This window comes from Nothobranchius furzeri, chromosome 8, assembly GCF_043380555.1.
Source record: "Nothobranchius furzeri strain GRZ-AD chromosome 8, NfurGRZ-RIMD1, whole genome shotgun sequence".
Classification (NCBI taxonomy): domain Eukaryota; kingdom Metazoa; phylum Chordata; class Actinopteri; order Cyprinodontiformes; family Nothobranchiidae; genus Nothobranchius; species Nothobranchius furzeri.
In genome coordinates this window covers 54,174,229-54,198,507 of record NC_091748.1, presented here as the reverse complement: position 1 = coordinate 54,198,507, position 24,279 = coordinate 54,174,229, and the positions used below count along the sequence as shown (strand labels likewise).

The window sequence follows — 24,279 nt, the reverse complement described above, 5'->3', positions numbered from 1 at the left end:
GGAAACCCTTAAAACTAAACGGACGCATTTCCTGTAGAAATTCCCCTCTAAATTTCAGGGAAGTGTGCCACTTCGTCTACATGATGCTCCAGTTTATTGTTTAATTTATATTTTTCGTCGTCAATCCGGTCGTTTAGAGGTCAACTATAGATCCAAAGATGTCAAAAATTACGGCCACCAACCCCCCGAGACGCTCGACTCGGCATTTAGGGAGAGGTGAGTAAACTGTCCACCAGCTAGCCTAGTTTTCCTAGCTTGTTGCTCCACTTCTTTTGAAAACAAAACACAGACGAGTGCCTGTTGTAGTTACGTTCTGTGAATTTCATTGATGGAAATTGTTGTTGAGAAAGTGATCTGCGTTACAAAATGCGTGTAATTGTGTATTTTATTATTGGTTGGGTTTAACTTTTTTTTATCTGTGCAGCACTTTGGTCGGCTGCCATGCTGTTTTTAACCCTTACTCAACGTTTAAATTTTCTAACGTTAAAGTCATTTGAGCACAAAAAAAATGCACTTACAAAGCTTCCCATAGAAATATAATATAATATTTTATAAGTCCCAATTTTTTTACATGAATTTCATCCTTGGCTTCAGCCCTAACAAAATATAACAAAATGTGTGTGTTTCTCAGAATTAACCCCTTCATTGCCAGGTTTATTATCAAAACCAGAAGTTTGAAAACTACAAAAAATGAAAAAAAAAAATCAAATAATTTTTTGTGTGTTATGTCCAGATTACCTTTTTTGTGGGTAAGTTGTCACAGCCTTGGAGTGTCACAAATAGGCATAAAAATATTTTTTGCTCACTTTGTAGTTTTTGTGTGATGTCATATTTTCTAAAATACTCACGTTAAAGTCCTTTGAGCACAAAAAATGCACTTACAAAGATGGCCAGTTGAACACTATTAAAGCACATGAACAGAGAGACAGACAGACAGAGAGAGAGAGAGACTGCGCTTTGGTGTGTTGCTCACCGCGGTGGAGGTGAAGGCAAAGAGGGAGGACAGAACCGCTCTGCTTCTCATCTGCAGCAGCTGTGGGGGCTGCCCTGGCTTGTTTTGCCTAACTGTTCCCACAAGACACATTTTATTTTGGAGCAGCTCTTCTCCAAGGGCTAGTGATGTGAAAAAAATTGTCCATGGTGACAGTGCAGCCGCTCAGTCCCTCCGTGAGCTCCAGCACCACCCGCCTCCCTTGCTCCCTTTCTGCCGGGGCATCTTGCGTCATCTTGCCCAGGTAGGGAATAATACCCCAGGCATAAGAGGCCACATTGCACACCACCCACAGCTTGATGCCATAGTTTGCCGGCTTTGAGGGCATATACTACTTGGAAGTTGCAGCGACCTCTGAATCCGACGAGCTGTTCATCCACACATACATCTTCACCAGGGTTTTAGGCAAGAGGGAGCCGGCCCACCCGGAAGTCCCACACCTCCAGGAGGGGAGCGAGCTTGTACTGCTGCACCAACCGGCGTGCTGCCCTCAAGCAGTCACCAAACCGCACTGTTGCCGTCAACAAATGGAACCTTCGCAGGCTCATTGTGGCTCTGAAAATCGGCCTCTCCGTTTCCTTCCCCCAGAGGCTTGCAGTAGATTCCCCCAGGAACGGAGCACCCCCAGCGGGGACAAGCAGCCCAAGAAATGTGTGGAGTTCCACGTTGTCAACATCCATCCAGTTGTCATACTTTCTCCTCCCCTCTATAGTAGTGTGTTTAATTATTATATCAAGGATTGTTCTTGTTTAAAAAAAATCGAAGCTGTCCGCGAAGCGGGTGATCCCTCGACGGTGGAAGTGTGAGGCCGACAGAGAATCCTGATGTCAGGTGTTGATCTGCATTCAAACTTCTTCTCATGCTTGCGGCAGAAAGAAATTAATCTGGATCTGAGTCTCAAATGTACTTTTAGTCAATTGGTGCACCTGTGTAAACTGACCCTAATTGTATGTAAACAAAACTCGGCTCTGCAGGATTTTTTTTTTTGCAAATCAAATGTACGCCTTTGAAGTTTTTCAGCCTTCATCTTAACTTTCATCCATGCAAATGCTTTGTGCTTGTTGAAATAATAATTTGCAAAAGTAAAATTATGAGTGAGTATCTGAAATTTTGCAAGAAATCCTTAGTTTTTTATATAGTGCATGCCTTTGATGAATATTCATGATTTCAACAGTGTGCTTGAGAACCTCCCCCCCCCCACACACACACACCCACACCTGCACAACCACTCCAAATAATGATCACAGATCTGTCTTTTGAAGATTTGTAAAGTGCTTTGATCCCTGCATGCATGCATGCATGCATGCCTGCACAAGCACACACAGAGTGACACATGTCAAAATGCCATTTTGAGAATGAACAGAGTTTCTACTTTCAGTAAAGGCTTATTTATTAAGGCACACTGTAAAAACACAATTACCAAAAATTCAGAACACACACATGCAAACTATTGTATGGAATCTCTAAATAACACACAAACCATTTTTTTTGTTGCAAAATATGTATTATAATGGACAGTCAGAGGTAAAGAAATACAGCAGAATCATTAAATTCAAATGCAGTGTCAGTCATTGCCCTGCTATATATGGAGAAAATATGCCATCTATTGGAAAACGGTAAAAACTAAACATTGAATGTGTGACTGGTCTGGGAACACAGACAGAATAATATGTTTTAAAAATTATGCCAATATTTATGCTAGTTAGAAAAATATGATTTACATGAAAGTCAATGGCACAAAAAGCTTAAATATGCTGAACTGTACAAAATGATTTCCACGTTTTAATAAAGTAGGTTGAATATTTTTTCAAACTTTTTTTTGTAATTCCTTCCAAAATACACATCCTCCATAAAAATTAGATAAATTGCATTAACATAGCAAAAGTTATTCACAAAAATACACGTGTCAGCACAAAAAATGCTTTAATGTGAGGTAAGGTTTTAAATGTGCTTTATAAATAAATTTAGTATCATGCTTGTCCCTTTTCCCCACACAGCGTTAAGCGTTGAACCCACCCCCAGGGAGCCCATAAAGCGAACCAAAAGGCCATCAGAAGATCGATCTGCTGCTGCAGTTAAAGGTACCAGGGAGGTGGAGAATGGCTTGGAGGATGAGGGTGAGTACAGAAAGAAATTACTTGATAAAGTAATTAATGTGCCAAATATTGCATCCAACAAAATAAATAATTTTCTCTAATAATTTAGTTATTTTGTGTCACATAAGTCATTATACATCATTTTCAACATTATTAATTGAACATTACTATTATTTATTTTACCATTTATTTTCGATCCTATTATTTGATTTTTTTGTATTTGATTATTTTTCTAAAAAAATTTTATTGCTTGTGTTTCATACATATTTTATTTACTTTCACATCTGTTGAAAATGACAAACGGATATTAATCTGTGTCACATTATTTGATGAAATAACTTGGGGAAAGATTTGTTTTGTTGCAATGTTTGATGCATTTATTGCTTTTGAAATCAAAGCTGAAGACCCATTTTTATGATCTGGCGTTTAACTCTGATGATTCAAAATTCTTACTGTTTAATTTCTTGTATTGTTTTACTAACTTATATTAGATTTTATGTGTTGTTTTTACTTGTGTCTGTGAAGCACTTTGGTGCCGTGTTTGTGCTATATGAATAAAGTTTAAGTTTGATCAGGTGGAAATCGGGTATTTCTATATTTATTGCCATTTTTGTCATCAATCGGTTCTCCAAAGTTGTTTTTAACAGAAACAATAATTATGATAATCACCTTTAATTACATATTTCACCTTTAACTTTCCTTCTTAACAGACTCCCCCAGTAAGAAGCCTCGATTGGATGCTTTAGAAGCAGATGGGGATGGCACAGATGAAAATGAGATGGAGGTTCAGGAACCAACCAAAGAACGGCAAAAGAACGAGGACCAAGAAATGAACACTGAAGAGGTTCCATCAGATGAAATCTGGCTACCAAAAACAGGCAAAGGTCAGAATCACGAAAAACATTTCTCTACTGAATAAATCACATTGTCAGTAACGTCTGAAAATGTTTGGCTTGAAAGAAAAAAAAGATTTTAAAAAATGCTATTGCAGTTTTTTTAATGTTTTTCAGTTTTCTGTTTGTTTTACTGGTTTTTACATTAATTACACAGCAAGAACTAAAGTTATTTTTTTAATCTAAATCCTAATATGATACAGAGAGTTTTATTTACATTCTATTATTTGGTTATTTTCTGCACACAGTGTAATGAATATTAGTTTTTATCTTCTTTATTTATTTATTTGCTGATTATTACGCTGTGTGCAGAAAAGAACCAAATAATGGAATTTGATTAGGGCTGCAACAACGAATCGATAAATTCGATGAAAATCGATTACTAAAAGCGTTGGCAACGAATTGAGTCATCGATTCGTTGTGTCGCACAACTCTTCCAAAAGCGCCCCCCGTTCCCGCCCGCCGTTGCGCGCAGACCAGAGCAAGTCAGATCAGCGCGAGGGAGAGCCGCAGATCAGCACGAGGGAGAGCCGCAGATCAGCGCGAGGGAGAGCCGCAGATCAGCGTGAGGGAGAGCCGCAGATCAGCGTGAGGGAGAGCCGGTACCGGCAGATCAGCGCGAGGGAGAGCCGGCAGACTTGCGCTGCTGCGAACCGGTTCCGCATTGTTGCACAGCGATCCAGGCAGCTGCTTCCAGCGCACGGTCCATTCTCAAAGTGGCGCAACCAAAAAACTATAATTAGCACACGATCGTTCTTGTCCGCACATTTTCTCTATTTTCTGTCTTATTTGTGCCTGAAGCGCGCTACTGCGGAGCTCATCACCTGTGCTGTGGTGATGTCACCTCACGCAGCATCGAAAACGCGCTCTGCGCTTTTCGGTCAGGAGATCCCTTTGATCTGCTCAAAAGTAACTGATGAGGTGAAAAGGTAAGAATCCAGGCAACAGATTTTCTGGAGAGTTTAGAGGAGATGCAGGAAGATGAGAGACAGACAGGACAGGAAAATAGTTAAATAAAAACAAGAAAACAAAACAAAGTGTTGAAAAGTAAAATGTAGGTAGATTTATCTCCACTACACGTTTTTACCTGTAAAAAACAATAAGTTCTACACATGTAATATTTATACATCTGATACAATTCAGATCACCTTCAAAACTCTGTCACACACCCAGGGCCGTTTCAAGACATTTTGGGGGCCAAGGCAAAATGCCCCCCCCCCCCCAATAACCGGGCTCCCCAGAAGCCTCTGTGTAATTCATACCCTCTCCAGTAGTGTTAGTTATATGGTGTTTATAAAAGCCCCTCAGACATTATTGACATGTTCTAATATTATCAGATGAAAAACTAAATTATCAGACATGCTGTCTCATCTGCTTCTTTTATAAACTTGCAAAAAGTAACAAAACCATTTGAAAGCCACTATTTGTGGATTCTCTGAAAGTTTCCATGGAGTGTGTGACAACTTATTTTTTCATTGATCCTATCGTCTAATCTCACAGCTGAAACAAGCATCCTTAATAATCTGTGCACAGGAAGCTTACCGATGCTGTAGTAAAACAAAAGGTATAATAATTTATTATTTATAAAACCTTGTTGCAGCACTAAAGCAGAAAAATTAGATTTTGCATTAAATATGCAAAATATTTACATATGAATTGTTTTAGAGCCCTTTAATTGGCAGAATCTGATATTAATTTAGTTCTTACAAAAAATGGGTCCCAGCGTGGTTTGTGTGGCGTTGCCATAGTGTGACGTCATAGGCACAGACCCCTGTCCTCTTGTTTGGAAATGGAAATATGGTCACCCTACATTAAACAAACTGTCCACCCGGGCTTTTGCGCTGCACAGAGACGCTTCGCTGCCTACGACTGAACGTCAGTTGAGAGTCAGTCTCATGCAGACTGACCAATGAAGAGAGGGCCTCAAGTTAAGACCCTCTCCTCATTGGTCAGTCCACACGAGGTGGGTCAAAGGTTACTCTGGGCGGGTTACGTGTTGTCAGGCATTCAAGTATTGAGTATATTTACTGCATATTACAGTAAAATATTCTGTATGTGACCACATTATGGTGATCCTTGGGTCGTGATGATGGAGCCCTTGAATATTGTTGCCCAGGGTACAACAAAGTGTTAATCTGGCCCTGGTTCCACCGTCACATTCCCGCAGAAACTGGTTGATCACACCGGGGCCAGACTACTAGCATGTGGTTTTTTTTTTTTTTTTTTTAATCTTTTATTTTCATTTATTGACATTAAAATAAAAATACAATCAGAACTAAATTGCTGCAAGCCAAAATGAAAAAGGGGACAGAAAGAAGAAAAACTTATGTTGTCTGCCCCTTTTAACTAAAATAGCATTAATACAAATGAAATAATCATATGACTCTTAAGGAAATTGAACAGTATAGTTCCTGGACTTGTTGGCCGACAAAATCTCAACCCATGAATTTGAGAAAAAAATAGAAAAAGAAAACAAGTTACACAGAAAGAAGCATTAAGTTACAGATCTATATACATACATATATACACATACAAGCACATACTAGGTTAATATTTAGTTCCTTTAATCCCCCCCACCCCCCTCCCCTCACACATTTATGTAACGGATCTATATAAGTTAATTGTTTTATTTTTTATCTCTTTTTTGAAATTCAATATTGTTTTTGCATTCTTGAGTTCAGTATTCAATTTATTCCACAATTTAACTCCATATATGGAGACACAATGTTCCTTTACGAGTATCCGATGTCTAGGTATATTAAATAATTCATGTCCCTTTAAATCATATTTGCTATGTCTTTTTGAAAATCGTTTAATTAATCCTGCAGGTACGTTCCTTTTGTTTGCATTATACATAAATTTTAAAATATTGTAGTCCACCAGATCATAGAATTTTAGTGTTTTTAATTTAATAAATAATGGATTGGACGGATCTCTGTAGTTGCTCCTTGTGATTATTCTTATTGCTTTTTTCTGTAAGATGTAAATGGAATTTGTGTAAGTTTTATATGTTGTTCCCCAGATTTCAATGCAGTAGTTCAGGTATGGTACGATCAGTGAGTTATATAACAAATATAATGAATTATTATCAAGCAACCCTTTTGCTCTATGTAACAGTGCAATCGTTTTAGATATTTTAGTTTTGACACTGTTTATATGTAGTTTCCATGACAGTTTTTCATCAATGATGACTCCCAGATACTTGACTTCTTGAACTCTTTTAATATTAATCTCATCTATATTTAATAAAATTTCATCATTTGAATTTGTATTACTAAATATCATAAAACAGGATTTATCACTGTTTAATGATAGTTTGTTTCCATCAAACCATAGTTTAATTTTTTTCATCTCTGCTTGTATCACTTCTATCATCTGCTCAACATTATCTCCTGAATAGTAAAAAGTTGTATCATCTGCAAATAAGGTGCATTTTAATATATTGGATGCCTCAACAATGTCATTTATATAAATGATAAATAGTTTAGGGCCCAATACCGACCCTTGTGGTACACCACAAGTAATGTTATTTATATGTGATTTTGTGTTGTTTATTTGAACATATTGCTGCCTATCGGTAAGATAACTTGTTATCCATTTTAGGGCCATCCCTTTGATGCCATATTTACAAAGTTTTTTAATAAGAATTGTATGATCCACTGTATCGAATGCTTTTTTTAAATCAATAAAGATACTTATGAGATGATTTTTTTTGTCAAGGGCTTCCGATATTTCTTCTGTTAATTCCATTAATGCCATGGATGTTGAATGATTTGTTCTAAAACCATACTGCATGTCATTTAATAGATCTTCATTGATCAGGAATCGGTCCAACCTGGCAATATATAATTTTTCTAATATTTTTGAGAATTGTGACAATAAAGATATTGGTCTGTAGTTGGAAAAGATATGTTTGTCTCCACTTTTATGAAGTGGTATGACTTTTGCAATTTTCATCCTGTTAGGAAATGTCCCTGTTGCAAAAGATAAATTACATATGTAAGTCAATGGATGAATAATACTTTCTATTATATTTTTTATTAATGTTATGTCTAAACCGTCACAGTCAGTACTTCTTTTATTGATGCATTTATTGATAATATTTCTTATTTCATCACTAGTTACTGGACTTAAATATATACTGTTTTCATTGCTTTTGATATTCTCACCTATACTATAATTTGTTCTTTTTGGAATGCTTTTTGCCAGGTCAGGTCCCACATTAGTAAAAAAATTGTTAAATTCATTTACTATTTTACTGGTTTCACTAATTTCAGACTGTCCATTTTCAAAATAATTTGGAACAGTTGAAGCTATTTGATTTCTTTTTATGACATTATTTATTATTCCCCAAGTTGCTCTAATATTATTTTTGTTTTCTTCTAATAAATTGCTATAATATTCCTTTTTTTGTCTTTTGATTATAGAAACTAATTTATTCTTATATTTTTTGTATTTCCTTTCTGCTTCACTTGTTCTTAGTTTTAAAAAACATCTATATAATGTATTTTTTTTCTTACAGGCGTTCAGCAGCCCTTTTGTCATCCATGGTTTGTTCATCCTCCCTCTTTGTGTTTGAGTTTTTGTTTTACAGTTTTTGTCATATTGACTACATAATATTCCTATAAAAGAATTGTAAGCCATGTTTACATCATCAACATATACCACAATGTCCTCAGAAGCAAAAACGCTTTTAAAAGGGAGGGAGGAGTCCTAACTGTTGCTGCAGGCGTGTTGTGTGAGAGTGCAGTTATATACTGGTTAATATATTTTTGGGTTCAGTTGCTTTCATGTGGCCTAATGTGAGTCTATTTGGGATCATTGGAATGATCAGCAGCATTTCTTGATGTGACTTTATGGCAGTTGCCCAGGGCATCATCGCAAGGAGGATGGCATTCATTTACTTTTGTTTTATTTGGTATTTTTTCAGTCATTTTTGGAAATAGTGATCAATTTTGATTAATTCACAGCCTATGTTTAATTACATTTAAAATAAATGCCAACAGATGAGATCAAACAAAACAGATGAGAATTGCCCTTAAGCTGTTTAACTTGGACCAAGCATTTTAGGTCACAGATAGATGTAGCTTAGGGTCTCTGTCTATACACCTTATAAGACAATTTAGGTGATGGCATGTTGTTTTTCTGCTATTGAACTGTTTTCTAATAATGTTGTGTTAAATAAAGTGAAGGAAGGAGAGAAATAACGTTTCCCTAGCAGTTTTTAAAAATTTCCCCATGTAATCCGATTAATCGATTAATCGTGTCGAGACCCCATCCGATTAATCGATTATCCAAATAATCGTTTGTTGCAGCCCTAAATTTGATAAACAGCACTGAGCAGACGTAAAAAAGAGTTTCATTCACTTTTTCTTTCTATGACCAATAATGCAGCAAAACATTTAGCTTTATTTTGCAGGAAGATCATCATCATTTAGTTGGTTGTTGTTTTTATATATATGTACAAATGTATGCATCTGGTTTGAAAATTAAAGCTTTGTATTAAATATGAAGCTGTACTAAGAGCATTGTATTATGTATGTAAAATGATTCATGCTCCATAGATTTTATCATATCAAAAGACGTTGACAGTTTTGGCCTCTGTGCATAAAACAGGCGCCATCGGAGATGTGAATTTATCACCTTGTGTCTTCCTCGGTGAACGCTGCCCAGTGAGCCATTCACTAAAGGAGGATTCAAAGTGTGTGAAACAGAAAACGGGTAGGAAAAACAATCTAACAGGAATAAGACTGTCTGCGGATGCATAGATAAAGTGTTGCATTTGTTTAGAACTAAACTCGCTGTTTTTTTTACAGCGGTAATTAAAGATCTGGCACCCCCACACAAGTCAGCTTTCCAAGTCAGATCCCCAGAAAAAAGACACGATGTGCCGATCAGGAGCATGGCCGATTATAGGAGGACGCTGGAGGCCAAAGTTGAGATCACAGGTACTGATTGTTCTGCAATATTTAAAGTTTGATTCAAGAATGTTTTTCTCAGCACCTGTTGAATGGAATTTTATTTTGTTAAAGTTTTTACCAACCAGTTAAACATTTTTTTTTTTTTTTAGATAAGCCAAAAGTTAACCACTCTTATCGAACTGCAGTCCCGGTTTTAGAGAAGCCGTACACAACCAGACAACGTGTAAACCACATTCCAGCACAAAAGCAGACCATTCAGCTCCCAAAAAAAGGTATTTCAGCATCAGAACTGTAACTGAATGAGATGTTAGTATTTTCACTGATGTGAGATTGTCACTTTTAGAAGCAGCTAAGAAAACATCTGGAACCTCTGAGAATTCCTGTAGAGGTGATCTATTTGTTTCATTTCTGCCTTTGAGCCAAAGTTCAGTTTTATTTGCTACCATGAAATTGAAACATGTTTTTTTTTTTCAGGATTTATGTGGTACTTATGGCGTTTGGTTTTTCTGCTGCTGCTTAGCTCCGCCACCTTGCTGGCATACTCAATCATTCCTGAACTCCAGAGGTCAGCCGTTAGAGTGGATTATGGATCCAGAGAAGTGAAGCCTGAAATGTTTTTGGAACATTTGTTTGTTCTTGAAACTCAGTTCCCCAGTCAGCGAGTTGATTTGTGGAAGAGGAGCAAAATCCACCTCGAAAAGCACCTTAAATCAGCCCATCCAACCGGACCAGTCAGTCTGATGTTAGCTGCAGGTGTCAAAGCAGAAAGGACGCTGCGCTGCTTGGCTCATGGCCTGGCTTCCACCTACTCATCCGCCCTCAATGCCTCCGTTTTCTACCTGGATGGACAAAGCAAAGTCGGCCAGGACAGCGACGAAGTAAAGCTGGACATCGACAACCAGCTGCGAGCAGCTTTTGAAGGAGACAAACCAGTGGCAGTCATTCATCGGTTTGAAGAGCTGCCTCCAGGTTCTACCCAGATTTTTTATCGCTACTGTGACCACGAGACCGCGGCATACAAGCAGGTGTTCTTATTGTTTACGGTGGTGCTGCCTCAAGATGAGATCAGCAGTGAGATGAACCTGGAGCAGGTGGAGGAAAGTGTGCATGACTATACTGAAGAAAAACTGGTGAGCTCCAAGAGAAATTCAGCCTATAATCAAATGGATACTGACAAGTTTAGTGGACTGTGGAGTCGGATCTCCCATCTGGTTTTGCCCGTGGTGTCGGAGAATAGGATAGGGCAGGGAGAATGTCCGTGAAACCGTACATTTCATGTTTTAACAGGTTCTACGCTGTGGAAACATGTTATTTTCTGCATTCTGACTCAGTTTAAAGTGCTTAAATGATGCATTACTCTGTTAGAGATGAGTTCCTACTTGAGTTGTCACTCAGGTTTTAAAAGGAATATAAGTGAGCATGAAAAGGATTAGCATCATTTCATTTACTACATGTTGTATTGTTTTATTAGTCTTGAACGTGTTCTGTGAGTTTATTTTTTTTTGTATTGTCTGGCACTGCTCATCTGCTGTTTTTATGTATTTTCCATCTTCCCATTAAGGATCAAACTTATGTTAGTCTAAAAGTTGTCACTTTGTGCACATGCTTTTTGTTTCATGTTTATCTGGAGAGTTATTGGATCTGCAATATATTCACTTCATTTTTTTACTGACTCACACTGAAAAGCACTGAAAATATCTATTTTTGCTTTAAGAAGCTCTTATCCAGAGGACAGCTTTTTATATTGTCTAATTTTAGGAAAATTACAAAAATTAATCTGATGTTTCTTAGATGGGAATATTTTTGACAGCTGTTCATATTGGATATAAAAAGTTTGACTGTTTTTCTTTTTTAAATCAGTAAAATATAAATGAAATGAGTTGTACATTTTAAGGATTTGCATGAAGTGATAACATTCTAAAGAATATTTTTGACTGAAAAAATCAGACACAAAGTGTGCCTTAAATACACGTAAACATAAAATTGTTAAAAAGCTCAGAACATTTGTGCATAATCTAATATTGTAATTGTTGCTTAAAAATATGTTAAAGATTTTATATACTATTGTTTCCTGTGTTATGACTTTTTCTTGTTATTTCTCCTAAGATCAGTTTTTCCTTGACTTTGAAAAGTTTGGATGTTCTCAATAAAGTTTATTTTGATACTTCTGGAATGTTTGTTTTTTCATCTTACCTCTTTAGTGGTCTAGTGGAAGAATTTCCACCCTGGGACTGGGAAATGGGTTCAAATCCACGGTCAGGTCCTACAAAACACTTGGGACCCAAAGTCTCCCCACCCACTTGACACTCAGATTTAAGGGATGGGGGGGGGGGGGGGGGGGGGGGATTAAAGCACCAAATAGTTCCCAAGCACAGCCACAGCTGCATCTCACCGCTCCCTATGAGGATGGGTCAACTGCGGTGATTTCTTTAGTCTGATGATGACTAATGTGTATATCATTTAGAATCAGGAAGCATCACAAGTGACATTTTTAAAGAAGACGAATCAAAATTTATTTAGCGCCTCTCAATACAAAGATCACGAGGGGCTTCAGACGAGCAAAGTTGACCTCATCTGTCTGGACAGATGTGTGGGAAACAGTTTTACTTGTGCCTTTTTTTATATAAGGTATCAGGTGAAAACTGTTCAGATAAGAAACCAGGAAGCTAAAACTTAATAGAACGGAAGATCAATCATTTACCACAAACACCGAGTGAGTCACAATTACAGAACAGAATAGTTGAGAAGTCAGTTTTATGTTTGTGATCACATATTTTATTAGCTGTTTGCATAAGACCAGAACAGCACTCATGTTCCACCTAAAGCTGTTCCCTCATTGGGTTCAAGGAACAAGGAAGTTATAGCATGTTGAGTCACAGCCAAGGCTATTATTCAGGTAATGCTCAATCTGACCACCCTCCAGGAAGGCTGTTAAAATAAAACGGAGTAAATAATATGAACAGTAGTTTCAATAACAGTTAACACAAAAAACAACACACACACACTCCACAAGGTCGCCCAAACAGGAGAAAGATCAGTGCTTCAGTGTAGGCTGGTCCTCTTGAGCCAATTCTTATCATCTGATGCATCCCCCCCCATGGGTTACACTGCTACAGCGTTTAAGATAGAAGCATGCTGGAGTAAGACTTTAACAGTTTAAAGAGTAAGTTTGTAGAAGTGAAGAAAGTATCATGTTTTCAGCAAGCGCTTATTGATATTTGAAAGACAAATAAGTGAAATTGAAAGTGCTGGATTGCATTCTGACCTCCCTGGCCTAGTTCTTCTGAATCACAAACAGTCCAACAGTAACAGCTACAGAAAAGGCTGTGGTCCCGACCAAGAACATCACAGAAACACCTGTGATGAAAACTTGGACTACAGACTTCAGCAGAGGGTGTGTGAGGGCAAAGAGAAAAGTAAGGCAAAATTTGTTAATCCTCGTTCATCTTGGTAATAATTTCCAGCAAATTGTTGTTTTATTGTAGGAGCAGGGATTTACCTTATATTTTTGTGGTCCACTTCCTTGTGAATTATCTATAAGGTGACAGAAAAAGCTTTAGAGTTTTTCTTTAACATAAACATCCAAAGCTGGTGTCATGCAGATGTGTAACAACTCTGTTACCTTTTTTACACATTTGTTTTATCCTTCCCTTGTTAGCAGTCAGTCCAACATCCCAAACAAGGCTCAAGAACATCCATCCTGTGTACATAGCCATTACGTACAGACGCCATGACGTCGTCATGATTTCCCCCCGGTCATCCATCGAGCTGATAACTCCGAGGAAGATGAGAGCATCTGAGAGAAGAAATGACTGGATTCAGTCAGATCAATAAATAGGTGAACTAAATATTATTTTTTTTCCATCCATCCATCCATCCATCCATCCATCCATCCAATTATACAGGGTCGGGTCACAGGGGCAGTAGTCTAAGCAGAGAGGTCCTGACTTCTCTTTCCCTAGCCACTTGGGCTAGCTCCTCCAGGGAAATCCTAAGGCGTTCCCTGGCAAGCAGTGAGAGATAATCTCTCCAGCGTGTCCTGGTTCTTCCTTTAGGTCTTCTCCCAGTTGGACGTGCCCAGAAAACCTCACCAGGGTTAGGGTTAGGGTAGGAACTTAGATCAACCGGTAAATCGAGAACTTTGCCTTCAGCTCCATCTTCACCATGACGGATCGGTACAATGCCCGTATCGCTGCAGATGCAGACCAATCAGCCTTTAGCTCCGTTAACTTATATTAATATTTCCATTCTTCCAGGAACCCATGAGCCAACTGGAAAGGGAGGGGGCTTAGGCTTGGCGGAATCCAACTCTCACCGGAAATGAGCTCGGCTTACTGCTGGCAATGTGGACGAAGCTCTGACACCAGTCATATAGGGACCTAACAGCCCATATCAAACAGCCTGGTACCCCATACTCCTGGAGTCGTCCCCCCCCCCCCCCCCCCTCTCTGACAGGAGACTCCGCCAGACATTCCCAGCAGACCCTCCCAATACATTTGGGCCTGCATCTTCCCCAACCATCAAAGCCAACTCACAACCAGGTAGTGGTGACAGCTCTGCCCCTCTCTTCAGTGACCAAGATATGCAACCACAGATCAGAGGAAACAACAACATAGTCGATCATTAAGCGGCGGCCTAAGGTATCCTGGTACCAAGAGCCCATATGGACACCTTTATGTCTAAACCTGGTTTTCATTATGGACAATCCATGACGAGCACAGAGGTCCAGTAACAACACAATGCTAAGATTCAAATTGGGGGGGTTCACTCCTCCCACCCCACCTCTCCAGGTCTCACTGTCATTGCCCACACAAGAGTTTAAGTCCCCCAGCAGAATGAGATAGATTTTTTAAAATAAAAATGTGGCACTTTGTTGTTGTAAGTCAAGCTTGTTCCCGGTGAGAGTTGGACTCCACCGAGGCTGCCCTTTCTCACAGATTCTGTTCATAACTTTTATGTATAGGATTTCTAGGTGCAGCCAAGGTGTTGAGGGGATCCGTTTTAGTGACCTGAGGATCGAGTCTCTGCTTTTGCAGATGATGTGGTCCTGTTGACTTCATCAGACCATGATCTTGGGCTTTCGCTGGAGCGGTTCGCAGCCAAATGTGAAGCAGCCGAGATTAGAATCTGAGGGAAAGCTGGAGCGCGAGATCGATACACGGATTGGTGTTTGCAGTGATGCGGGCGCCGTACCGGTCTGGCAAAGCTCTTGATTTACTGGTTGATCTACATTCCTACCCTCACCTGTGGTCACAAGCTTTGGGTAGTGACCGAAAGAATGAGATCGCGGACACAAGCGGCCAAAATGAGTTTTCTCCACAGTGTGGCTGGGCTCTCCTTTAGCCCCAAGAGGGGCTAGGAGTAGACCCACTGCTCCTCCACATCGAGAGGAGCCAGGTGAGGTAGCTCGAGCATCTGATTAGGATGCCTCCTGGACGGCTCCCTGGTGAAGTTTTCCGGGCACGTCCAACCAGGAGGAGGCCTAAATGGAGACCCAGGACACATTGGAGGGATTATGTCTCTCGACTTGCCAGGGAACACCTTGGGATTTCTCCCGGAAGAGCTGGACCAAGTGGCTGGGGAAAGGGAAGTTTGGGCCTTTCTACTTAGGCTGCTGGCCTCTCGACCCGACTCCGGATTAGCAGAAGAAAATGGATGGATGGATGGATGAATGGATGAAAAAAATGTGGCAAAGATTTGTCTAAGTTTTCAGAATCAATGGCGTTTGTGTTGAGGATGCACACTTTGCTTTCATAAAAGCTGCACTGAGTCACAATTTAAAAGGAGTTCAACAAGAGGCTTCTGGAAATGGGGACATGGTTGTACATGATTAAATGTATTTATTCTGTAGCTACTGTGGTGTTGAGTTTCACCCAAAGTCTAACTTTTGCTTTGTCTTATTCCGCCAAAAATTATTTTCACAAAATAAAATCAGAATCCAGGTTGATTTGGATCAGAAGAGTCCACTTACTTGAGCAGACATGATGGAGAACAGAACACACCTGAACAAAAAGGTCAAGGACTTCATTTCTACAACAAAGCAGAAGTGAATCAAACCCTGCCGCACTAAAATATTTCTGAGTCAAATCCAACAGATTTTTTAAACAAAAATAAATTAACTTACAGTTCATGGCTGGGTCCTAAAGGCAGCAATGCAATCACAAACTCGATTAAATTAATTCCCAACACTGCACCAGCAAGAGCAGCAAAAGAAACCTAAAAATACACATTCAACACACTTTAAATAAAAAAAAACTTTAGACAATCTAGATGTGCATGCACATGAGACCTTACTCACTTTATAGGAAGTGGTCATGACAAGAAGGACTAAAGAACAAATAGAATTTGCAACACAAAGAGTGCAGAACACCACCACTGACATCTGCAAAAAGTAAACACATAAAAAAGGAAAAAAAAGGTAAATGTATGCTTGTTTTGGAGTTTATTTTGTGTTTTTCAAGGCACAAATATGCATAATTAAAGTTCCTAACAGCCTTTGCTTTTTTGGCATATGTGAAAGAAATGAACTCAATTTCATTCTATCTGCAACATATTTAAGTTTTCACTTTAGTGTTTTAATTCTGTAGAGCACTGCAGGGCGCAGCCTTTGCTGCTTACCTCTTAGCGTGTTTTAGGGAAAGACTGTGAAGGGAGGACACGACTAAGCTTTGACTAATGAAGAAATCCTCACATGAGTTTCAGCAGTCCCCCTTCATGACCGTTATCTTGTGTTTGAGAGGTAAACATGGGGATATCCACAGATTATCAGTAACATTCTGAAATGTTTACATTAAATAAAATGCTACTGAGCTTCTTTGCTCAAATGCTTTAGGATTTAGGGAACTAACATTTTATATGCCATTGCAAAATTTGTTTATAGTAGGAAGTTTTCATTTCAGCTCTATATTCAAAATAACAATGCTGGGATGAAATATTAAAAATTACACAAAAATAATCAGTTTTAACAAGAAAGTAATTAAAATTCCTACCTTAATGTGTTTATAAGGAAAACATCTGCTTCTGCTTGCAAATGAGACTGTTATTATAAGGGAAATTTTCTATAAAGAGAAATAGTGAAAAAAGCTTTTTATTATTTTTGCAATTACTTTGGATGAACCGCACAGAAACTTTTACATACCGTTTTTGCCCCCTCTAAAACACAGTCTAGACACATGAGCGAGATGCTTACTACCTGAAAGTCAGTCTAAAAATACATTCATGTCAGTAAAAATGCAGAAATGAAATTCCACAGAATGATAGGAAATTATAGTCACCGCTTCTATTTCATTTTTGAAAGGGATTGATGTTGTGCTCACCTCTGTAGTAGAAACAGTTGTGTCAGTTACTGCTGAAGTTAGATGTGATGCACTTGATGCAGTACTTGATCCACCCGTGCTAGATGCAGTACTTGCTGTGGTACTGGATGCTATACTTGATGCAGTACTTGATGCAACAGTTGGTTCCGTAGGACTTGGTGCCAGTGTGCTTGTGGGTCTGAGAAACTCGACACCGACATTCTCCCAGAACATTGTGAAACTTTGACTGAAAGTGGCCCTGTGAGATGCAGGATTAGATAACATATGTAAATTCACAGTCTGTATTTTAATGTAAACCAAATGAAAGCATGTTGTGCTTTTTATGCATCTGGATTTTTTGTTTTGAATTGTTGAACTAGTGTAACCTGAAGATGATGTCTCTCTCCTCTCCCTGTGCAGTCCAGTTGACGCTGAATAAAGACTTGGGTTGACTGTTTGCTTGACTAACTGATGACCCCTGAGGAAAAGTGTCAAAACAATGATCCTCTTCTAAAAATAATGCTGATTTGGTGCAGACTGTACAGCCCAACTTACAGATAAACCACCACATGTCAGAAGATAGGTGTTAGAGGTATCAAGTGAGATGAATTTTCCAACGGGTGGGCCTTTGCCACCCAAACTTCTCTCACGAGCCTGCAGCATGAAGCCGGTGAATTTCCTCGAGTCTTTGCTCTTGAGTGTAACTGAAAATTATAAAATAAGAAACACTGATAAGAATAAGAACAATTTGTCATTAACATGCTCCTAGAACCAATTCATACCTTTGACGGGGTCTCTGGTGTTCTGTCCAAGTTCGTAACTAACTGCAAATGGAGGTTCGGAGGTCTGAGGAGGAAAAAAGGTGCCTCCACTTCCCCTATGCTGAGGTAACATTGAGTCACATGCCTCTGGAAATCTACCATTTTGATATCCATATAGCTTTGAGATAAAATCAGAGCCAATCAAAATCCACAACCACATCTGTAAAATATACCGATAATTACATTTATCAGAATAACAAGGACATAAATCAAAATCCCTTCACAAGTATACCATTCATCATTGAGGAAACTAATCTGGTCAACAACAATTAAAACGTGCTCTTCTCACTAAAGCTTCTAAAGTCAAAGCAAGGTTGTCACCCTCTGAGATAGAAAGCAATCCTTATCTTCTTCCAGAAAGTCAGAGGAAACTTTGAGAAAGTTAATAAATAATAAAACTGCCTTCTTCTGTCTCCAACACAGTTCGGTACGGGGCGTGAGCTGGAAGGAAATGTAACAGCCAGGTGACCGAGGAAGCTGAACACGCCCATATCAACAAGTCACTTTTTGCTTTAGGATCTTTTTACTAACGTTTCTTTTTTTTTTCTAGTTGTTTATTGTTTGTTCCCCTTTCTTTGGGCTTTCTCACAAGAACTTTGATAAAAGTACCTAAACAAATTTTTCTCATGTGAAGTCTGTCATGATCTAAGATAAAGTTCTCTGATCAAACAAGAAGGGCTGAAGCCAAACCTAACAGCTGTTTCACAATTTAACGTCTCTTTATATGCTGCATGTGTCTGTGTGTGTCTATGTCAGCAACAGCCTACCTCCAGCTCACCTTTACGGTACAAAGTCTAAACCCTGTTATGACCTTTATAAACACAATTTAGGGTTTAACTTCAAGGCAGTTTGGAGGAAAAACAATGGAGCTGGATTGTGTTTCTATTACCAGGAAACAGAGTCAGTTAAACACGAGTTTTAATGACTTTAGATGAAAATGCTTGTTCTTTGTGGAGGTTCTAGTAGTCAAACACTGTCCGGTTCTCGTTATAACCCTAATCACAGCTTCAACATCATTAATGGGTTAGATGTTTGAGTGCAATGTGTAATGGGGTGCCATTTGTAAAGTCAGTCATAACTTAGCAGCAGTATTTTGGGTTATTTAGCCTATCATAAGTGATAAAAGGGAGTTAATTTTTCAATATCACATTTCTACTATGTTACTCAACCTTTATAAATGTTAAAGTTCCAAACTAAAAATGTATTTAGCAAGCTAAATATTTCATTTAGAGTTAGATATTTATTTTACAAATTAAATATTTAGGTCAGAAATATTTAATAATAATTATATTTATACAATTATTTATATTAATAACATTAGAATATTTAATTAGGCGCAGAATATTTAATTCAAATTAAAAGGAATTTCTGGTGCTGGAGTTAAGTGCTCACCCTGTAATTGGAAAGTTGCAGGTTCGAGCCCCGCGCAGTTTGTTGCTGTCAACGTGTTCTTGGGCAAGACACTTCGCCTCCCTTGCCTGCTGGTGGTGCCCGGAGAGACCGGTGGCACCAGTGCTCGGCAACTTCGCCTCTGTCTGTGTGCCCCAGGACAGCTACACTGTAGCTCATCCCCATCAGCGTGTGAATGGGTGAATGACTGATTGTGTTGTAAAACGCCTTGGGGGGGTTCCAGGATTCTAGAAGGTGCTATATCAAATAAAGGTCATTTAAAAATTTATTTTCCTAAAAAATATTTAGATCCCAGTTTGGAACTAAACATTTAGTTAGCTAAATAAATATTTAGGTTAAGCCCCAAAATACATATTTGGGGATCTAAATATTTATCTTGGTGAAAAAATTAGTAATTTGGAGCAAAATATTTAGGTCCAATCTAATTTCTCTCCTAATTAAATGTTTGCAAAAATAAATATGTTACTCTAATTTACATATTTATTTGGGAATTTTAACATAAAATGTATGAATTACATTATGAAAATGGGAGTTTGAAAAATAAATTCCCATTTTTTTTCTTTTGTGATGGGCTAAATAACCCAAAATCTTGCTGTTTAGGACTGTTTGAATTTACAAATGGCACCCCATACTCTTGAAGATGGCACACTGTCCACCTTAAAGTAGCTATAGAAAACAGGAAGATGCATTTCTGATTACTTTTGTAGTTTTTGTGACCTTTCACCTACTATTCTACTTGTCCAAAGGCAAGTTTCAGAAGAAACAGGACCAGGATGGAAACATAGCCGTGGCCAGAGATGATACGATTAGTCAAGCAAGTTCTGGGTCTGTGCTGGGGTTGTTGGAAAACTTGTAACCAACTTAAAGAGCAAGTCACCCCCTACAAGAAGCGTACTTCACTCCCATTTCATGTTTGAAAAATGCAACAAATGCTGTTGCCTTGCAGACTGAGAGGGTGGAGCCACTAACAAATACACACACTCACGACATTGTGACATCATAATGTACCAGTTTACATCATAGCATACCTCTTAGCCAATAGCGGTGGCAGATTTAAATTCAAATGCAGTGAAGAGTTTTTACCTGACAACGGCAAAACACTGACAGTTTCAGGCAGAAAATTTAAATTTGAACTAAAATGCACTAAAGTGCAAAACTATTGACTACACGTGTCTGCAGCATGATTAGACACGCATTTATATAGTTTATCAGAAAAAAATAGTTGATTTGGGGGTGACTTGCTCTTTAATCAGATCCCAGAACCACCTTAGCTGAATTCATTCCAGGAAGACAAGAAGTAGTTTAACTACAAACGTCCCCCAGATGATGGAGCTCTTTACCTTTTATCTGAGGGCTGGGCCTGGCCACGGAGGAAGCTCTTTCCAGCTTCCTGAGATATCAATACCAGGTGACTTTTCATTGCTTCACTCTGTAATGTCTAATGTTTTTTCTTTATAATTATATTATAATAATTATGAATTATTTTGATTGTGTGATAACATAATAATATAATAACAGGGACAATTTACCTGTGATGCTACAATATTCCTCCAGAGGGCAGAAAAGATAATTGGTCTTGATACAGGAGGGTTTTAAAGGAAAGTACAAATCCTGTTAAAGAGGTAGAGATTTAAAAAGGAAGTACCAAAAACTCTCAAGTTGGTATTAAAGGAATCTTGGTATTTTGACAAACGTCTTTTATTTTCTTCCATATAAGTATTTATTCAACACATTCAGGTAACATTTGGCATATTTTCATTGCTAAATACCTGCACTGATCTGGGTTATTTTGATAGTTAAATTGTGGATTCAATCATCCCTTCACCCTGCAACACACAATAACATGGTGGTCTAGCTGATGCACTATTGCATCATAACAAGAAGGTTGCAGGTTTGAATCCCAGCTCTACCCTTTCTAGAATCATGTTTTCCCTGTGCCCATGTAGGTTTTCTCAAGGTGCTTTGTTTTCCTCCAACAGGGCAAAAACACACACGATAGATGAAACTGTGAGTGACTTTGGATAAAAATCCATCCATCCATCCATTTTCTGAACCCACTTGTCCGCATAGGGTCGCGGGGGGGAGTTGGTGCCTATCTCCAGCGGTCAACGGGCAATCTGGTGGGGTACACTGTGGACAGAGAGCCAGTCCACTGCAGAGGAACACAGAGACACACAGGACAAACAATCACGCACACACACACGCCCACACCTAAGGACAATTTGGACATACCAATCAGCCTAACAGTCATGTTTTTGGACTGTGGGAGGAAGCCGGAGTACCCGGAGAGAACCCACGCATGCACAGGGAGAACATGCAAACTCCATGCAGAAAAATCCCAGTCTGGGAAGCGAACGCAGGACCTTCATGCTGCCAGGCAACAGTTCTAACCACTAACCACTGCGCAGCCCTTGGACAAAGATATCAGCTAAATTAATTTCCATATCTAAACATAGATATTAAAAAACCCAATGTGATAGGTATTTGTTGTTGCTGTTCTACTAAAGGTGTAGAATATGATAAAATAGTTTAGTTAGAAACTTAGCATCATTCTTTTAACTATTTACATTATAACACCATAGTTACCACAGTCCCAGGATTTCATGTTTATTTACTTGTTTACATTTTATTATAGTTTATCCAAAAATTTGTATTTAGCTGCTTTAAGGATTTTACATTTGGTAAAAAATCCCGATTTTACCAGTAAATCTTTTGCTACTGTTGCTTTTTCCCTTTTGTGACTAATTTAGGCATTATAAAAACAAATGAATCCAAGACTTAAACACACCACTTTATTATAAAATCAATTTAAACATCAATATAACAAAAACAGGTGATAAAATTAGTGAAAACCAGTCTTTAAAACCAAATCTAGCTTATAGAAATTGGTATAAATGAGGAGTTACTGTCCACTCCACTAGAGGCTGGTTTAGTTTTTAGTTGTTTTTTTTACTTTAACACACTCGACTTTCACAAACAAAAGGTTATTTCTGGAACAATTATTATAACGTGCATTGAAAAATAGCCACTTCATTTTAAAGAAGAAAAATAAAGACATTTGTGACTCATATGTAATGAAAGAAGAAAAACAGTAAACAAATTTAATACAAACTTAATCAGTTAAAACTTTGTGATATTTAAATAAGTTACAGTAAAGTAAAAAAAAACAACAACAACAACAACAAAATATTAACATTCATTACATTGATCCAATAGTTTGGCAAGCTATCCTATATGAGTAAATATCTGCAGACCTGCAGAGCAAACATTGCTACAATCGTTCTAAATTTTTAGGCTATTGATACGTGTGAGACTTTCTTACAAAAAAGGTTTAAAAGTTTTCTTCTTATATTCTTTAAAAGTTATATGAGTTTTACAGAATAACAAAAGGTGAGCAATGGAGCACAACAAATAGTTTATACAGTGTAAGAAATAAAAAAAGCATTCTCTCTCTAGTACATTGATCCACGTGAGGCCACGTTTTGCATTTGGAGTTGTTGTCCTGTTGCTAGATTTGGTTTTTTGAGCAATTTGTGCAGAATTGTCTTTAAGTGGTTCCTGAACTTCACACCAACAAATGCATAAAATACAGGATTCAAGCAGCAGTGGGAGAAAGCAACAAACCGGCAAACAGAGAATGCGTAGTCGAGCTGGATGCTCATTTCACAGTCATCAGACGGTAAAACATCATGTCGAGTCAGAATTCTCAAAAAGATCACCACGTTGTAGGGCACCCAGCCAACAAAAAACACCGTTACGATGCAGAAGACCAACCTGACTGCTCTGTTCCTGGTGTGGGACCTGGTTCTTGTGATCTTTATTAGTATTTGAATGTAGCAGAAAGCCATTATTGCAAAAGCAACCAAGAAGAAAACAACCTGCTGGCCCATTCCGACACTTTTCCACAGAGAATCATTGTATTCACAGCCCCAGGACTCTTCATCGCTGTTAGGGATTTTGATGAGAGAGGTGAAGAGCAGGGAGGGCAAGGCTGCTCCGATGCTGATTATCCACATTAGCACAGACACTAAAACCCCAGCACAAAGTGTCACAGTAGCCATGTCAGAGAGAGGGTGGACCACAGCTAAGTACCTGTAGATTGTCATGATGGTCAGGAAGAGGATGCTGCTGTAAAATCCAATGAAAAAAACAAAGGTCACGATTTTGCAGAGAATCTCTGAAAACATCCATCCCCAGATGTGGTAGATGGCCCAGAAGGGGAGTCCAGTGGTGAAGACAAGGTCAGAGACAGCCAGGTTGAGGATGAAGATGTTGGTTAGAGATTTCAGGTTTTCGTAAAAAGCCAGGATGACGAGCACAAGGATGTTTCCTGTCAGACTCAGAGTGATAATGATGGAGAAGAAAACTGGAACAGCAATGGATCCAAATTTGACCACCTTGTCTTTGTTACAGACTTCGTCTTCATAGTCACTGTCAGAGTAATCAGAGATTGCACTGGAGGAGTTATCCATTGCTAGTGATGGGGAACTTTCGAAAGACAGATAAGATGTTATGTGACATAAATACATAAAATTATTGTCTTTTATTAGTGCAATGTAAAGAATAACTTACCTCCTTTCTCTTTATGCTGATATGTAGCTGGTTGTGGTATTTGGAAAGAAATAAGTAGGTTGTGACTTTTATGTAACTGCTTGTGCTTTCACTTCCTTATTCGCTTTCTGGGATTCAGAACCACTGGTAAATCGAGAGCTTCGCCTTCTGGCTCAGCTCTCTCCACCACGGCAGACAGGTACGACGTCCACATCACTGCAGATACAGCGCCAATCCACCTGTCGATCTCACGCTCCATCTTTCCCTCAAGCTCCATCTTATGGAACACAAAGTAACGATC

The 24,279-nt window shown here is 38.5% G+C and overlaps 3 protein-coding genes across 8 annotated transcripts in view; 1 reads left to right on the top strand and 2 right to left on the bottom strand.

The window, feature by feature from the left end:
• The first annotated feature begins 5 nt into the window (after nt 1-5).
• On the top strand, nt 6-12,068 carry LOC107393226 (torsin-1A-interacting protein 1). 2 transcript variants are annotated; one of them, XM_070554127.1, is made up of 8 exons: nt 6-216; nt 2,989-3,108; nt 3,798-3,971; nt 9,597-9,701; nt 9,797-9,928; nt 10,087-10,173; nt 10,245-10,289; nt 10,376-12,068. In XM_070554127.1, the coding sequence occupies exons 1-8, from the start codon at nt 159-161 to the stop codon at nt 11,161-11,163; spliced, it is 1,509 nt and encodes a 502-aa protein (XP_070410228.1). In that variant the 5' UTR covers nt 6-158; the 3' UTR covers nt 11,164-12,068. The 2 variants fall into 2 exon arrangements, with proteins under 2 accessions (XP_070410228.1, XP_015826935.3); XM_015971449.3 differs by having other exon boundaries at nt 10,051-10,173.
• Nucleotides 12,069-12,653: 585 nt separating this feature from the next.
• Nucleotides 12,654-18,648, bottom strand: LOC107393227 (uncharacterized). Of its 3 annotated transcripts, none has more exons than XM_054730095.2 (13): nt 17,979-18,648; nt 17,752-17,900; nt 17,583-17,674; nt 17,218-17,455; nt 17,040-17,105; nt 16,891-16,959; nt 16,200-16,283; nt 16,026-16,117; nt 15,873-15,931; nt 13,524-13,697; nt 13,401-13,435; nt 13,167-13,283; nt 12,654-12,829 (listed from the first exon to the last, which is right to left on the bottom strand). In XM_054730095.2, exons 1-12 carry the CDS (start codon nt 18,175-18,177, stop codon nt 13,176-13,178), a joined length of 1,365 nt encoding a protein of 454 aa, XP_054586070.2. In that variant the 5' UTR covers nt 18,178-18,648; the 3' UTR covers nt 12,654-12,829; nt 13,167-13,175. The 3 variants fall into 3 exon arrangements, with proteins under 3 accessions (XP_054586070.2, XP_015826937.3, XP_054586071.2); XM_015971451.3 differs by having other exon boundaries at nt 12,654-13,283; nt 17,979-18,177; nt 18,339-18,647; XM_054730096.2 differs by lacking the exon at nt 13,167-13,283.
• A 3,557-nt stretch (nt 18,649-22,205) lies between these two features.
• xcr1a.1 (chemokine (C motif) receptor 1a, duplicate 1) overlaps nt 22,206-24,279 on the bottom strand; it is a 92,638-nt gene continuing 90,564 nt past the window's right edge. For all 3 annotated transcript variants that reach the window (XM_070554123.1, XM_015971452.3, XM_070554124.1), the window contains 2 exons: nt 24,000-24,255; nt 22,206-23,915 (listed from right to left, as the gene is read on the bottom strand). In XM_070554123.1, coding sequence (XP_070410224.1) covers nt 22,880-23,899 — 1,020 coding nt within the window. In that variant the 5' untranslated portion in view covers nt 23,900-23,915; nt 24,000-24,255 and the 3' untranslated portion in view covers nt 22,206-22,879. The remainder of the gene's footprint in view (nt 23,916-23,999; nt 24,256-24,279) is intronic.